Below are 14,941 nucleotides of genomic sequence, written 5' to 3'. Positions count from 1 at the left end.
TTTTTGCCTAGGCAGTTCACTTCTAACCGTAGCTGTACATTTTTGATCAAAATCACGGTACAATGTAATCAGCAGATAAAGTCAACCAAATGGGCAAAACTTGAGTCGTGTGGTATTTGGCTGGACAAGTTTTAGCTCAAATAAATGTATTAAAGGCGCAAAAATTGTTCGAGTAACTTTATCACTTTGCAAATTTAGGCTGCATAATATCCCTGTTTTCAATCTGGTGCACCACACGTCTGTAACAAATAAAAGTATATATATTCCTTAAACTTTTGTTTATGTATTTGCATTTTTTTAAATTGTTTCAGAACTTTGATAAGAAAAATGGGGAGTAAAAAACATAAGCATCAATCAGATTCGGAAAGTGAACAATCCGACTCTGATTCGGTGGCCGACGAAATTGCTCCCAAGGTCAAAAAGGCACACAAGGTCAAAAAGAAGCACAAGAAGCATTCAAAGGAGGAGAAAAAGCACAAAAAGAACTCAGAGAACAAGCACAAACACAAGAAACAGAAAAAGTCGGAAAGGGACGTAGACGATGGAGCAACACCGCCAAAAAAGAAGAAACGAAAACACTCCTTGCACAATTCCGATGCCGAAGAAAATGGCAAACCCCTACCGGAAAAAGACGAAGCTAAAACGAACGCAGTTGACAATGTTGAGATTACTGAGGAGGAGAAATCAATGCTGTTGGAACTCGAAAGACAAAAAGCTTTGATCCAAGCCGAACTTTTAAAAGGTGATGACGGAATCGAAGACGGTGAGGTTTCAGAAACGAATGGCGTTGTACAAAACGGTGACACCGACACTAACGCTAAGGACGATTCCACTGTTGCTGAAAAGAAGTCGAGCAAGAAAAAGAAAAAGCGAGAAAGATCCAAAAGTGTGGAGAAGCAAAACTCCAAAAGTAAACCCTCTTCGGAACGAGAGAAAGACAAAAGAGATAGTTCAAGGTAATTTCAATTTTTAACTTACTTTTGTTTTATGCTGCTTTACAAAGCAGAAGCACTAACAGGATATTGAGATACTCGCTCAGGCAAAACTCCTAATATTTCAGGTAGTGCACCTGTTATTTCAGGTAGAGTTGGCAAGCTTGTCAATTGGCCGGTCACGTCACTTTATTTGACCAGTCAAATTCTCATATTGGAATCACTATGTTATAAATTTTATTGGGGTTGTTTTGCTATTTGAGTTTTTAATAATCTTAAATAGTGACAAACAAAGTTCTGATGAAAAAATGATTTTTACTGATACATTTACTTATTGTTTTTTAATAAACTTGTGGGCTTAACTTGGTGGTTGTAGTAATGGTAAAAATTGCTACAATACTATAGTATTGCTTTGTTTAAAAAATAGTTGTTTTTGTTTTACAAACCATTGTACTATTGCATTTTGATAGTGTGTATAGTGTATAGTATTTGACCAATATTTGACTTGTTTAACCGGTCAAGTTACCGGATTTTATTTGACTGTTCAAATGTCCAACCCTAGTTTCAAAAGTTTTTTGAAACATAACAAAAAATTCAACTGGTGATGTTTCTTCGTCAAGGCCGTTTCACTCAGAAATAGCTTTGTTAGGCAAAATTTTCTATGACTATATTTTGAGGTTTTAGCACATGTTAACCAAGCAAAAGCCTTGTTAGAGTATGATTTTTTCCGTTTTTACATAGTAAAGTATTCAGTAGCCCCAATTGATTATCTATTAAAACAGTGCAAATCATTAATGTGGTATTTTGTCTTTTCTATTTAGCATTGTCCATTGTTTATATAGCAATCAAAGTTACTAACTACATTACGCTAATACATTAGGTAGATCTCTAAAATTTAGCTTAAAAGTTATTGTGTTTATACTAATAGTATATGTGTTTATACTAATAGTATATGCACATCCCCCTACGACGGTTGTATATTAGACAAAAACCAACTCTATTTATCTAAACTTTTCAGTCGTCTCGATAAAAAGGAGGAACCAAGGAGAAGTTCACAGAAAGATCATCGTCATTCTGAATCGAGAAATCACTCCAGGCCAAGCCATGAAACTTCTCGAGACTCCCGCTCAAAACCTAGGTTTATTAATAAGATTTATTGTATTTAGAATAAGTGTATTTAGTTTTTGGGTACACTATGCAGTATGTACGGATCTGTAATGTAGCTTGATAATAAATTGCAAAGCCAAATAGGTCGAGTAGATCGATAGCATCTTGATTAAGACGTTTCGATACGAGCTTGTATCAGTCACATCAACTGAAGATGATACAAGCTCGTATCGAAACGTCTTAATCAAGATGGTGCTGATCTCAACCTATTTGGCTTTGTAATTTATTATCAAGCTGTATTTAGTTTAATGGTACAACACAGTTTTTATTCCCAGCTTTTAAGTGTTATTTCCCAATTTGTTAAGGCTAGAAATTACATAAAAATTGTGTAATTTTTTATAAAATGATGTACACCATCATACAAGTAATTTATACTTAGAAAACCTGCTGTTTTGGCCGACTACTGTAAAACTGAAATGTAGTCAACATTTAAGGAGAAGGTGGCAAAGCACTTTTTTTCAAATAAACTCTTTTCTTTTGTTAAAGTCATTTCAGTTTTCAAATCTTTTAAGCCTCCGTGGACCCCCTAGAAGTAGTCAACATACCCTCAAGGGAGTCCACCTACCCCAGTTTAAGAATGCCTGCTTAATTTCTTTTTACTATTTGCAGTGAACGTGTTAGCCACAGGCAGCGCAGTTCTTCCAGAAGTAGGAGGCGCAGTAGATCACGAAGCAACCACAGAAGTAGATCGAGAGCCATAATCGACCGCAATTCTTCACGGACCCTGTCCCGTGTTCACAGGAGAAGTAGAAGGTATGTTTTTTTGTAAAATTTAAGCAAAATTAAAATTCCTTTTATTCAATATAAGTTACCAGTCAAATTTAATGTATTTTTTTTTATTTTAAAATTAACTTATGTGAGACAAATTGAACTACATTTTGTACCAATTTAGCTTTTATCATTTATTGCACTGTTGTCCACTTTAAAATGCTTCCATTTTGGTCTTTGGTAAAACCTCTAATCTAACATACCTTCTTGTATCTTGAAATTGATTTTTTTATTCAAAACTTTATTTGTTATTAGGGATGTTTTATATTAAACATTTTGTTCCCATAACATAAATTTTGAAAGTAAAGTATTGCAATTTGATCCAATATTAAATCTCATTATGCCTAAATAAGCCATAGATATTACTAATTGTTTTAAAAAAATTACGCTCTCTGCATTGTATTGCAAATCATTGCTAAAATGCTAAATTTAATTTGCGCCAGATCGTCACCTCAATACCACCCTACTGTCGGATGAGTATCAATACTACTACTTGGTATTGGCTCTTAATCAATATGGTCAGACATCCTTTATTGTTATATTTCTATGAAATCTATTCAACCAACTTTATCAACCAACTAAAATTGTATTTTTTATGAAAACTTTTTAGCCGTGAGAGGCGACGAAGCAGGTCGAGGGATCGATCGGGTCGGCATGACAGCTTGAGAAGGAGAGACGACCGACACGGAATCCACCGTCGGAGACGTTCGAGTCACAACGAGGATAAATATAAGGGAAGCTTTTCCGAGGGGATGAAGTCGCGAAGGGATCAAAGTGACAGCGAGGTAACGTTGAGAGATTTTAAGGCTTTGATTTTTAAAACTGCTTCTAATGTTTTTTGTTATATCATGCAGTTAGTTGTAATGGGAGGTAAATTTAACTTTTGGTTTAAGTTTTAGTATTTGGTCCTTAATGAAAGTTTCGTTTAACATCAACAGAAACCCCTTAAATGTCTCTTTTTTTTCAGACGTTTTTTTTTCATATTAGCGCCATGGAAATTGTTAGTTCTTGGTATATTAAACCATTTATAGAAGTTCTAAAATATCTATTTTGTGGTATATATTGTAATTTGACTTTGACATATTTAATTTGTATCTTTGTAGATTAAAGATTAGGGTTAAAAAAATCAAAAATTTTCCAGTGGATGTTAAACTTTGTGGTTCCCGATTAAACTGTTAGCACTTTGGTCTGGTGGATAAAAAATCCTGTCGATTTCTAAAAAATAATTAAATAGAAAACATTTTTATTTAGTCTGAAGATCTCTCGATTGAATTCTCTGACGAAGACGAGGAAGCTGTTATCGAGAGGAGAAGAAAAGAACGACTCGCAATCGTCAACAAATACCAAGAACAAGAGAAGAAAGGACTTATACCTGGTAAGAATTTTGCTCCATTCATATTTAATATTGTCTGGAAAGTCTTTAAACCAAAAAAGGTGCTACATAATTATACACAAAGTTATCTGTTTAGAATTGATACTGATAGCAGTAAAGTTATAAAAAAGTGGTTATAAAAGTGGAAACTTTTAGAGTAGTATATACTGTTAAACCTCTATTTTTAAATTTGGAAGCTGTTTTCATCAGTATTGTACAAGTTTAGAGTTTGAGAATGATATTATTGTCGGTTAGAATTATATAAATTTGTATGTCAACGCAACATTTTAGTTAAGCTTAAGTGAAACTAATTTTGATCGCAAAAGTTAAATATAAGACAACTTATTCGCTTTATGTTAATAGTTATTAGTTTATTTTAAGTTTATTTTATGAACATGATAGTTATATTAACTAATTATTGTAATTTCAACAAAAGGTTGATCGTTTAAAACTTGTAGAATCACCATTTATTTTCAGGTCTCACAGCAGTCGCGGACGCGCAACGGTTGCTTTCTAGAGACAATGAGGAAGATTCTGGCGACCTGGTGATTGCCGACGACATGTTTGTGTCTGCCGCAAACACTGACGTATCGACACCTGCCAGTAGTCACCGGGAAAGGTTTGTTTTGTGAAATAAGTACTCAAAAGTTACAGCAAGTTTACTTTAAAATGTGTGTAAATTAGATTCCTATGTGGATAGTCAAAATTTGTTTTAAATAACTTAAGTTTTTAACATTTTTTTCATGTGTTATTACTGCAAGACTGTTAAAGAAACATTTCTATTAACAGGACATCGTTGAGTTGTAGAAGTTACACAAAATCAACACAGAGTTAACATTATTCATGTTGCTTTCCAAAAATCATCCTTTTCTCACTTATATGATTTACAATTTGTGTTTGTTTACCACAAAATCCATTTGTATTACTTCAAATTATAATTTCAAGTTTGTTTTGCTGTGTTGCACTTCCAGTAGTTTAAACTACTAAACATGATAAACAAGAGCAATCAAATTGTCATTCGTGGACAACTGGCCATAAACATATATGACCAATAACACCCCAGGCAAAAAATTGATTGGTAATATATGCAAACAAATTTGTACGAGCAAGTTTATTTTAAATGACTAACTGCACAAAGTAATTGTTACCATCCCTTGCAATAGACTACACTAGCCAAATTCATTTTAAAATGTATTTATATTTAAACAAGTTTTAGTTTAGTATTTTGTATATTATTTCCCTATTGTTAAAATATTTTGTCATTCAAATTTGTATTTTATTTTGTTATGTGTTTCTGTAAATATGTTTTTATTGGACTTAATTTTTTCAGATCTGTAACTCCTGACATGGAGAGCATGCTTTCCACAGACGCACTGAAAAATTTAACCAACGCAGACTTTGAAAATGCAATCAAAGACAAGATTGAGCAGATTAACAAGTGAGTGAATTTGTTTGAAATATTGGCATGCATGTTGAAGTTTGCCTATTAGCTTGGAGTTTTCGTCATTTCAATAAATATTTTCATTTAAATGTTCATTATGGTATAAAACTAGATAAAAGTAAAAATCATTTAAAAAAATATTAAATGTCTTGGTAAGGAAATCATGAAAAAAAGACAAGTTGTGCCATTTTAAGAAAAAGAAAAAAATCTCTAGCTTTGATAAATGATCACAAAAAAGAAAAATGTGTTTTTCTTTACAAATTTTATCTTGATCTTGAAGCCACCTAAAAAGATAAAGATCTTAGAAATAAGACATAAAATTTTTATTTTATTTTGGTGTACAAACAACGAATATTTTTAAACCTGAAATGCGTTTTATCTCAGGTCTATTCAAAGTGAAAAAGAGAAGCAAAGCGAGAATGAAAAGCAAGCCTCGAGCGACATGTTTTCCGAAGAGTTTGCCGCAGAAATGTCGTCGAAAATGCTTTCTCGTCCCTCCGATTCTCAGGACCCCAGTTTGCAGGTAAGATTTCTATCTAAATTGCAACTATTTGTATATTCTCATCATCTAATCAGTTGTTTATGGTGTTGAATAAACTTTTAAAAAGGATTTGAAATTATTTTCTCTCTTTTTTTTTTGTTTATTAAGGGTTGATTTTACTTATTTTTAGGACCAGTCGCCTTTTTGGTTATTAAAAGTTTTGTTTTATTTTGACAGAAAATTGTTCCTAAATTTTGTGTTAATTATGAGGAGATGTCTTTTAGTAAATATATATGCAGTTTTTAGTGTGTTACAGAAAATTGTACATAAATTTGTGCTTTACTAAAATAACATCCTTTAGCATAGTTAGAAATTAAAAAAATGCAAGCTTTTTTATGATATCATGTGAAATCTTTACTTTTTAAATAATAAACTTTTGTATCATTTGGAAAAACAAAATGAAATCATTAACAGTGACCTATCAGTAAAATATATTATCAATTAGTTTTGTTGAAGTATAATTGGAGTTAAAAAAAAAACATTCTACTTGTGCAGCGTTGTACACAAACTTATAAAATTTTATGTCTTTAAAATAAATTAAAAAGTTTTTAATATAACTTCATATAATATTGCAGGACAACTGGACAGATGCAGAGGGCTACTACCGAGTTTCGATCGGAGAGGTTTTGGACAAACGCTACCAGGTATATGGGTACACCGGGCAGGGGGTGTTCAGCAATGTGGTCAGGGCCAGGGACAGTACCAGGGGCGGCGCCGAGGTTGCCATTAAAATCATCAGGAGAAATGATCTCATGCATAAAACAGGTAACCTAAGGCTAACCATAGTGAAATATTTTAGCTTTTTAGTATCTTGATTTGATTTCTTAACCTAATAACAGCTACTTTTTATTTGTTTGATTTAATGATTTAACCCTAATAAACTGAAAAAAGGCTTGGTAAAGCCTGTAAATTGAAAGATATCAAAGTGTTTTAGGTTTGAAAAGTATGAAATCAGTCGTACGTAAAATAAATTACACACAATCTTATTCCCAAAAAAGTTTGTAAATAGAACAATATTTAAACCTTATTTAAATTAAGGTCATTTAAATTTTATTTTATTCAAGCCTTAAACTAAAGAGTCTCTTTAATTTAACAATCTTTTATAATATAGCTTACGTTATTACTGCAAATAATTTTATTTTAAAATATTAGATAAAAAGGTTTGAGTCTCTAAAATTTCATAGAGATCAGCAAATCCAAATAAAAAGAACAGTGCTTACAAACTATTTGCGAATAGAGTATTATCCTTTTCTTTTAATAGTTTTTCAAAACAAACCTTGCAATCTTGGTTCTGTTGTATTCTTAGTATTCAACTATCTTGTAGATACCTTGTGTAATTAAACTAAAAGATCACTATTGTTATATTCCATTTTTCAGTCTACAAGGTACTTTGAAAAATAAACTTTACTAACTCTTTGTACTTACAAACCAACATTGTAGGCCTAAAAGAACTTGACTACCTAAAGAAGCTTAATGATATGGACCGTGACGACAAGTACCATTGCTTGCGACTCTACCGCCAGTTCAACCACAAGAGCCATTTGTGTCTGGTCTTCGAGTCGCTCAGCATGAATCTTCGCGAGTTGCTGAAAAAATACGGAGCAAGCATCGGCCTCCACATTAAAGCTGTAAGTTTACTGTTGAATTTTTGCATATCATTCGATATTTAGTTTATAAGTGTTTTTATGGCTTGTGGCCCTAAAGAAGTAGACCACTGTCCTTATTGGTTCTAATAATCCTTACTTTGTTAGTTATTTTATTTGTATGGGTGGAACAAAAGAGCGCCAAAAAAAACAAGTAAAGTCCTTCGATATATAAGGAATAGCATTTTTACCAAGAAACTGCATATTGTTAAGTTACATAATAATTACTTTTGAATAAGGACTGAGGCATTTTTCTACATAACCAATTTTCCATTATGTTTTAGTATAAATTCAAAAAATTCTTATGTTTTATCAATAATCAGTTTTTCGACTTTCTCTAACAATCATTTAAAAACAGAGTACATGTTTAAAATCCTAACATATTTTCTCCCAGGGGTTGATATTGTCAACATGATTTGGGTTAGGGTGCGATTTAGCGTTTGGGTGGGTGGGTGTCAAGCATTATTATCATGTTTTTTCTCCCATGTTTAGTTTTTTTCTCGAAATTTTAATTTTGAACTCGTTTTTAAAAAAAGTGGTGGGTTCTAGACCAGTGCCAAAACCAGGATCTTGTCTTTTTATGCAAAGTTTGTATTTCTTTTTGTGTTCAGGTCCAATCCTACGCGCAGCAGTTATTCCTCTCGCTTAAACTGCTGAAAAAATGCAACCTTGTCCATGCCGACATCAAGCCGGATAATATCCTTGTAAATGAGACCAAATCAATGCTGAAACTTTGTGATTTTGGCTCCACAACCCACGTTGGTGATCAGGATATTACACCCTATCTTGTATCCAGGTAACTAACGTTGCTTGTAATATGTGATTAGTTTGATTAAGTCGATTACTTTTACCTTTTTTTATTAACAACAAATTTAAGTAACCTAGAACAGAGTTGGGTCACTGTTTTTTAATCTTTAACCTTTTTAATATCCTAATTTTGTTTCTACGTTCAAGCTAATTTTTGTTGCATCAATTTTAAAAAGTTTGAAATACTTTAAAACTTTGTTTCCTTTACCACTTGACCATGTAGTATCATTTAATTTCCTGACTTCCTTTTTGTTTATAAAATGTTGACCATAAATTTTGGTAATTCTTATTACATTGTAATTAAAATTTTACAAACTTTTGTAAAGTTGGAATTTTGTAGTTGAAAAGTTTGATTTTTTTTAATTGTAATCCATTCACCAAGTAGCATTTTTATTTTGATTTACATTTAGTTAATTAAATGTTGTAGTTCTTGAAGTGTGAACTAAATGTCAGTATAAATTACCCAAACCCAACCCAACCCTATGCCTTGATTTGTTTTGGTTAGTAGGCAAGTGAGTCATTAGTTGTGGTCGTTACGTCATTGAGTTATTAGTTGGGGCAAAACAAGTGTTCAACAAATTTAAAAACCGGAAATAATAGGGCTGTTGTACTTTGTTTTTGTGATCCGATCAACTGGTTTGTTTCAGGTTTTATCGAGCTCCTGAAATTATTCTGGGAATTCCATACGGACATGATATTGACATGTGGTCTGTTGCTTGCACCATTTTCGAATTGTACACAGGTATGCATTTCCAAACCTTTCAGTTCAATTTGTAATGTTAAAAATATTTATTTAACATAAAAGTTCCATAAATCATTGGCCTTATAATTACAGTATTACATGATAAATTAATGAATATGTTTCTTAAATTGAAAGTTGCCTGCACCATTTTCGAATTGTACACAGCTATGCATTTCTAAACTTTTCAGTTCAATTTATATTGTTAAAAGGTATTTATTTAACATAAAAGTTTCACAAATCACGGACCTTATAATTACAGTGTTATATAATAACTTAATGCAGGCCGCGTAAGGGATACTTTTTGATTGAATTTTGTAATTTCATACAAATAAAGTATTTTTTTCGTGCTGCACGCCGTTGGCCTGTATTTTAGCTGCATATCTGCGCACAAGTTCGCTCAAGGACAACATGTGTTTTAATAATAATTATTTATGACCTAAATTCATGACGTCATTCTAAAATATATTCATAAACTCAACACAAAAAATGGGTTCACCCCTGTTGTCCTACTCGTTACCCACAGTGGGCCTTCAAATAGATTTCGAAAAGCTATTAATTGGACCGTGAAACCAAGTTTGCCGACCATTGATGTAGAAGTTAGTAACTAAATTAATCCTGTGTTTTTTATTTCAAAAGTTTTATATATATTTTAAAGCTGAATGTGTTTTTTCATTACATCAAATTGAAGATATTGGCAAGGGAAAAAAGCGTTTTTACTTGTAATATATATATTATGCATGTAAATATCGTTTTCTGTTGTTGAAATGTTTCATACACATTAAACGTAGGTCGAATTTTGTTTCCCGGCAAATCAAACAACCAAATGTTGAAGCTAATGATGGACGTGAAAGGAAAGATTCCACACAGGGTTTTGAAAAAGGGAACTTTGAGAGGTAAGCTGTTTAACTTAATGATTTTAAAATGTGTGAACAACTGTGATCTAACCCTTTAGAAGTCAAACTTTTGGCTCTTTTCTAAGTAACAACTAACCGAGTTTTAATGTGATCTCAGTATGAACCCAAATATAATGTTTTACTCAATAATCAATTTTTTTTCTTAATTGTAGAATATTTACGAAACTTATTCAGCATTGTTAAATATCTTAATTTTATTTTTGTTTAGCAACTTTTTTACCATTTTGTTGAATTTAAAAGTGACATACTGTGACCACCCAAAGGGCAACCTAAACCTGATTATAGCAGTAAATTACGCTGTGAGAATAACTGTTAAGTTGTAGTACTAATTGTGAAGTGTTTGCTAGCCCTTGTACTGACAGCAGTTAACACTATTGGTTTGTTTAACCTTCGTATATCCTATTGAAAAAAATCACTCATACTTACAAACAGAAGTTAATTTGCCACTTATTTTACAATTAATAATGCAAGACTCGGTCATGCTTTATTAGGTAAGTTTTGCATCATCGATAGTTTGGATAAACTTTTGTTGTCTATGCTTAAGTGTGAGTATCTGAACTCGTCTCAAGTACTGTTGGTGTCTATTCGATAGGCAACTGACATAGGCATTTCAGCTGTGGCTTTGTGAACCAACACAGCGCTTTCGACCTAGAAAGACCGATTCTTTAGAAAAAAAAAACGGTAAGACCGATTCTTTGCGACAGTCGATTTGAACAACCCTAAAAAACATTTTTTAAAAGATTTAATTCTTACCACTTTAATAATCTCGTTTGGTATCGAAACTGGTGATCGAAGTGTGAAATGTTGACTAAGAATTTGAAATAAATATATAGTATGGTATGGCATACACTTTTCTTTCATAGAAAACCGCCTTGTTTGATGATTTGGTGAGACTTATGTTTTTTCTTTTGGCAAAAATGTGTTAAAAATACAAATCGCATTATGATTTATGACACGCGATTTTTGGTTTTTAAGACCTAATTTTATGACACAAACCTGTTAACTTATAGTAAGCGGTCATCACAAAAAAGTCGCAAAAATCAAAAAAAAAGTTTTTCATCCGATCCGTAGCTTCAGGGTCGATTTTTTTCTCCTTTCCAGATCAGCATTTTGACAGCAGCCTCAACTTTCTCTTCACCGAGGTCGACAAGGTCACAGAACGCGAGAAGGTCACGGTGTTGTCCACCATCAATCCGACAATCGACCTCAAAAGAGAAATCCTGGGTCGCCAGTCGTCAGCTCGAATGCCTGAAGACCAGCTCCGTAAGCTCAATCAGCTGACCGACCTGCTGGACAAATGTCTTTCGCTTGACCCTTCCAAACGCATGACGGTCAACCAGGCCCTGGTACATCCGTTCATACAGGAAAAGGTAGCCTAGTCGCGAAGGAAACGCGATTGTAAAAGCCCTTTCTGTAAAATGTATTTCGAACTTTGCAGGTTTTAATTGCACCTGGACTGTGACGCTTACCGGCGAGCGAAAAAACGGCGAAACGCCCTTTTTTCAAAGACATTCCGACGTTTTTTTACACGATTTACAATTTCTAGCTGCCTGATTGCCGTTTTGGATGTGTAAACGAAAATTCTACTTTGCAATTTTTTTCTCGTGTTGTGTTTTTTCTTACACCTAACCTCCTTCACCCATTCAGGTTTGATTTTGGCAACAGTCGAACTCCGGGCAGCCCTGCTTGTAAGAATGCAGACGATTTGAAAGCCATTAAAGAGCTTCCCGAAATGGTATTCAAATGAGAATACAGCATTTTTGTGTTGACTTAACTTTTTATAACTTGAATAAACGTAAATTAGTGAACCAAACTGAATTGTTTCGAGTTTTTTTAAGTAATCTAGAACTATCGCTATTGGTTAGCAATATTTAGTAGATGTACTCGACAGTAGAAAATACTATTTAATAAAAAAAAAATTTCCTACCACTATCTATATCTTAATCCGTATTGCTTACCCGTTGAAATTTGTCATAGCTTCGCGTTTTGACGATACTGTACATATACAGCACACTTCCCTGACTGACTCGTTGTAGTAAAACAGTTGTGTTTAATGCATTTTTACAGGCTTTGACTGCTGTTGGACTCAACAGACAGTCAGTAACGAAGCAGCAACGACTTAATGTCGCCGGTTCGTGTCCATGTTAGAACCGAAGGTAGTTGTAAATCATAATGCTCGCCTGATCTGTGTGTATGTTCTGCTTTTTAAGAGCAACTTTTTTGTGTAAAACCACCATAATTACTCGTATTGTCTTTGCTTTATGTGTATTTTTGGTTCGTAAAAAAAACATTACGAAGGCAATTAAAACGTCTGCCAGTGGCTTTTGTAGTTTATCAGAGTTGTAAAAGCAGGTTTAGACCTTGTTTCATGCAATACAACAACGTTCAAAGGACCGCTTATATATAATCTTTTTTGTTTGTTTCTGTCTTTGGAACTTCGACGCTCGCCCCAACTCGACTTTGCTGGGTCAGCTCTACTTGGTCACAAGCCGTGAATCGGGAAAGTACCAAGACAAGAAACCAAAAGTCGCGCCAAGAACCACAAAAAGCCGAAACCGATTCGTAAATCAAATAGCCGATATTTTTCTTGTTAAACTCCATGTTGAACGCCTTCTAACCTTTTGTGTTTCGTTTTAGGTGATTCTCGAAGCGTGATAAAAGTGGTCATCAACGGCAAGGTACATCAGTAGTTATCACCTACTTCTTACGCCATCATGCTTTAGATTTATTTTAAGTTAAACTAACTACTTTATATAAAGGTTTACATTCCAGTAAGGGGGTAGTAAACCCCTGTAACATAGGTTAAAGCACTGCTTTCACTAAACGCAGCTATAAAGACAGAGCAATTATGATACATGATGTTACTGTCCAGAAACTTCACAAAAAACACTGCTGACAGATAACTTCTTTAATAAGCGCTGTGAATTCGGGACTCCACTTTGTCTGTTAATTTTGAGTCGCACTAGGGACTAGAGAGTAAGACTGCGAAGTTTAAACCGACAAGGCCACATCTGCTAATGGTAAAAGTGGAACTGAATTTGCTGGAATATTTTCCATCCACGTTGGTGGATGTGGTATACTTTAAGTGAATTGCTGTATATCCACCCTATTTATATCAAGTAAATATGTGGCTTACATGCTGTAGAGTCGTAGTCGGGCTTGAGTTTATTTCTTTGTAGGAGTTGGTCTATGGTTGTCTTTGGCAGTCTTGGTAGACCTCCCTTAAAGTACATTTTTTACCACTTATTCAGGTTCAGACAATAACTATATATCGACGGAATTAGCACTGTTTCAAGTTGCGAAATATTTTATGTTAATAGTGTTTCAAAACATCACGATTGTTAAAACGGGTGAATTCCTGAATCCTGATCCATATACTACGCAACATTACGGTACCTGGCTGTGAGTTTAGGCTCTAGGTCTTTAAACGTGACTTAGGACAGGCTGCTGGATTGTGAGTGTATCTTTCTCAATACATCTACTTTACATCAAATCCCTTCTTGTTTTTTCTGATTATCAAGAACACTTTTTTGTAGGAACGTGTTACTTTTGACCTATAAGGGTTCGAAATGTAGCGTAAAATATTTCCAATTGATGTTTAAGTTTGAAGATCAGAGTCTAACGATAGTGAAACCTTATAGTCTAAAAATTGTCTAAATAAAGTTTACACCTGCATTGAAAAGCTAATTTGATTACTATCCATAAAAACACATTTTAGTTTCCCATGCTTAAGACTTGTAGTTGCGACACACAAGGAAGGTGAATAGTAAAAATAAGTGAATATCTAGTTTCGTTGCTTTCATTAACTATTAGTTAAAAAAAAGATTTGACTAATATATTTCAAGTATAACGAATAGCGCTGTTTACAAACGTATCAAAGTTGTTTCTTACTCGTAGGCTATGTCTGTTATTAGATGAAAAAAGTAGGGTATCCCACTATTCGGCAATACGAAACCGCGCGTTTCAAGGTAGGCTACTAGCAATCTCTCAGCTTGGATGTTGTCACCATGGTGGATTAACCACTGCTGTGTCTCGCCTACGCCTTTTTTAGGCAGGTGATATATCCGACACGTGTAAATATCCTACTATTTTTACTTCATGTAACAAATGGTTATGTTATTAACGGAACTTCATCAAGGTGAAAATGTAACTTTTATATTCTTCACGTTTAGAAAAAACTTCCTGGAATGTAAGAAAAGTGTTCTGTAACCTTTGTTTGTGCGGTTTAGAAACAGGCTGGGGTTGCTTTGTGGAAAACCTAACACAACACTTGGGCTACACTAGGTTATGCAGAAATATTTTCTAGAGTGTATTTATAGGTATGCTTTTCTGCTAAAGTCCTTTTTCCATTGGAAAATTGTCAAAAAAAAACAGCGGTAGCCCATGGCTATGCCGAATCGATTCGTGATATTTTTTTCGGTTCTGCACTTAAAAGTTTTCGCCTTTTTTCCAAAAACGATTTATGCGTCCGCCTGGCTTTTAACCCCCCCCCCCACAATCGATGTGGCGAAATAAAAAGCTATTGCAGGGCTAAACTAAGTTTGTATAAGTTGATTCTGGTTTACCTTGACAGTAATTCGAGTTCACTTGTTGAGGTTGCGTGCTTCAACAGCT

At 33.7% G+C, this 14,941-nt stretch overlaps 2 protein-coding genes across 4 annotated transcripts in view; both read left to right on the top strand.

Annotated features, from left to right (window-relative positions):
* Window positions 1-315: 315 nt before the first annotated feature.
* On the top strand, window positions 316-12,637 carry LOC146146699 (serine/threonine-protein kinase PRP4 homolog). 3 transcript variants are annotated; one of them, XM_083388571.1, is made up of 15 exons: window positions 316-956; window positions 1,951-2,070; window positions 2,709-2,852; window positions 3,478-3,652; window positions 4,119-4,242; window positions 4,717-4,858; window positions 5,570-5,677; window positions 6,065-6,203; window positions 6,797-6,986; window positions 7,662-7,849; window positions 8,476-8,660; window positions 9,319-9,413; window positions 10,202-10,306; window positions 11,429-11,697; window positions 12,395-12,637. In XM_083388571.1, the coding sequence occupies exons 1-15, from the start codon at window positions 328-330 to the stop codon at window positions 12,473-12,475; spliced, it is 2,694 nt and encodes an 897-aa protein (XP_083244697.1). In that variant the 5' UTR covers window positions 316-327; the 3' UTR covers window positions 12,476-12,637. The 3 variants fall into 3 exon arrangements, with proteins under 3 accessions (XP_083244697.1, XP_083244699.1, XP_083244698.1); XM_083388573.1 differs by having other exon boundaries at window positions 11,975-12,637; XM_083388572.1 differs by having other exon boundaries at window positions 11,429-12,637.
* The window catches only part of LOC146146697 (uncharacterized), a 32,379-nt gene continuing 29,902 nt past the window's right edge, over window positions 12,465-14,941 (top strand). The window contains exons 1-3 of the mRNA XM_083386969.1: window positions 12,465-12,483; window positions 12,800-12,889; window positions 12,965-13,005. The gene's annotated coding sequence lies outside the window, so the exon portion shown is untranslated. The remainder of the gene's footprint in view (window positions 12,484-12,799; window positions 12,890-12,964; window positions 13,006-14,941) is intronic.

Source organism: Ascidiella aspersa, chromosome 4, assembly GCF_963924565.1.
Source record: "Ascidiella aspersa chromosome 4, kaAscAspe10.2, whole genome shotgun sequence".
Taxonomy (NCBI): Eukaryota; Metazoa; Chordata; class Ascidiacea; order Phlebobranchia; family Ascidiidae; genus Ascidiella; species Ascidiella aspersa.
The sequence above is the reverse complement of the archived record's forward strand: the minus strand, read 5'-3'. Positions and strand labels throughout refer to the sequence as shown.

Excerpts from the sequence above, each read along its gene's own strand:
- LOC146146699 (XM_083388571.1), top strand. The coding sequence starts at position 328 with ATGGGGAGTAAAAAACATAAGCATCAATCAGATTCGGAAAGTGAACAA. Across the intron at positions 2,071-2,708 it reads GACTCCCGCTCAAAACCTAG|TGAACGTGTTAGCCACAGGC; the intron begins GTTTATTAATAA and ends TACTATTTGCAG. Across the intron at positions 4,243-4,716 it reads GAAGAAAGGACTTATACCTG|GTCTCACAGCAGTCGCGGAC; the intron begins GTAAGAATTTTG and ends ATTTATTTTCAG.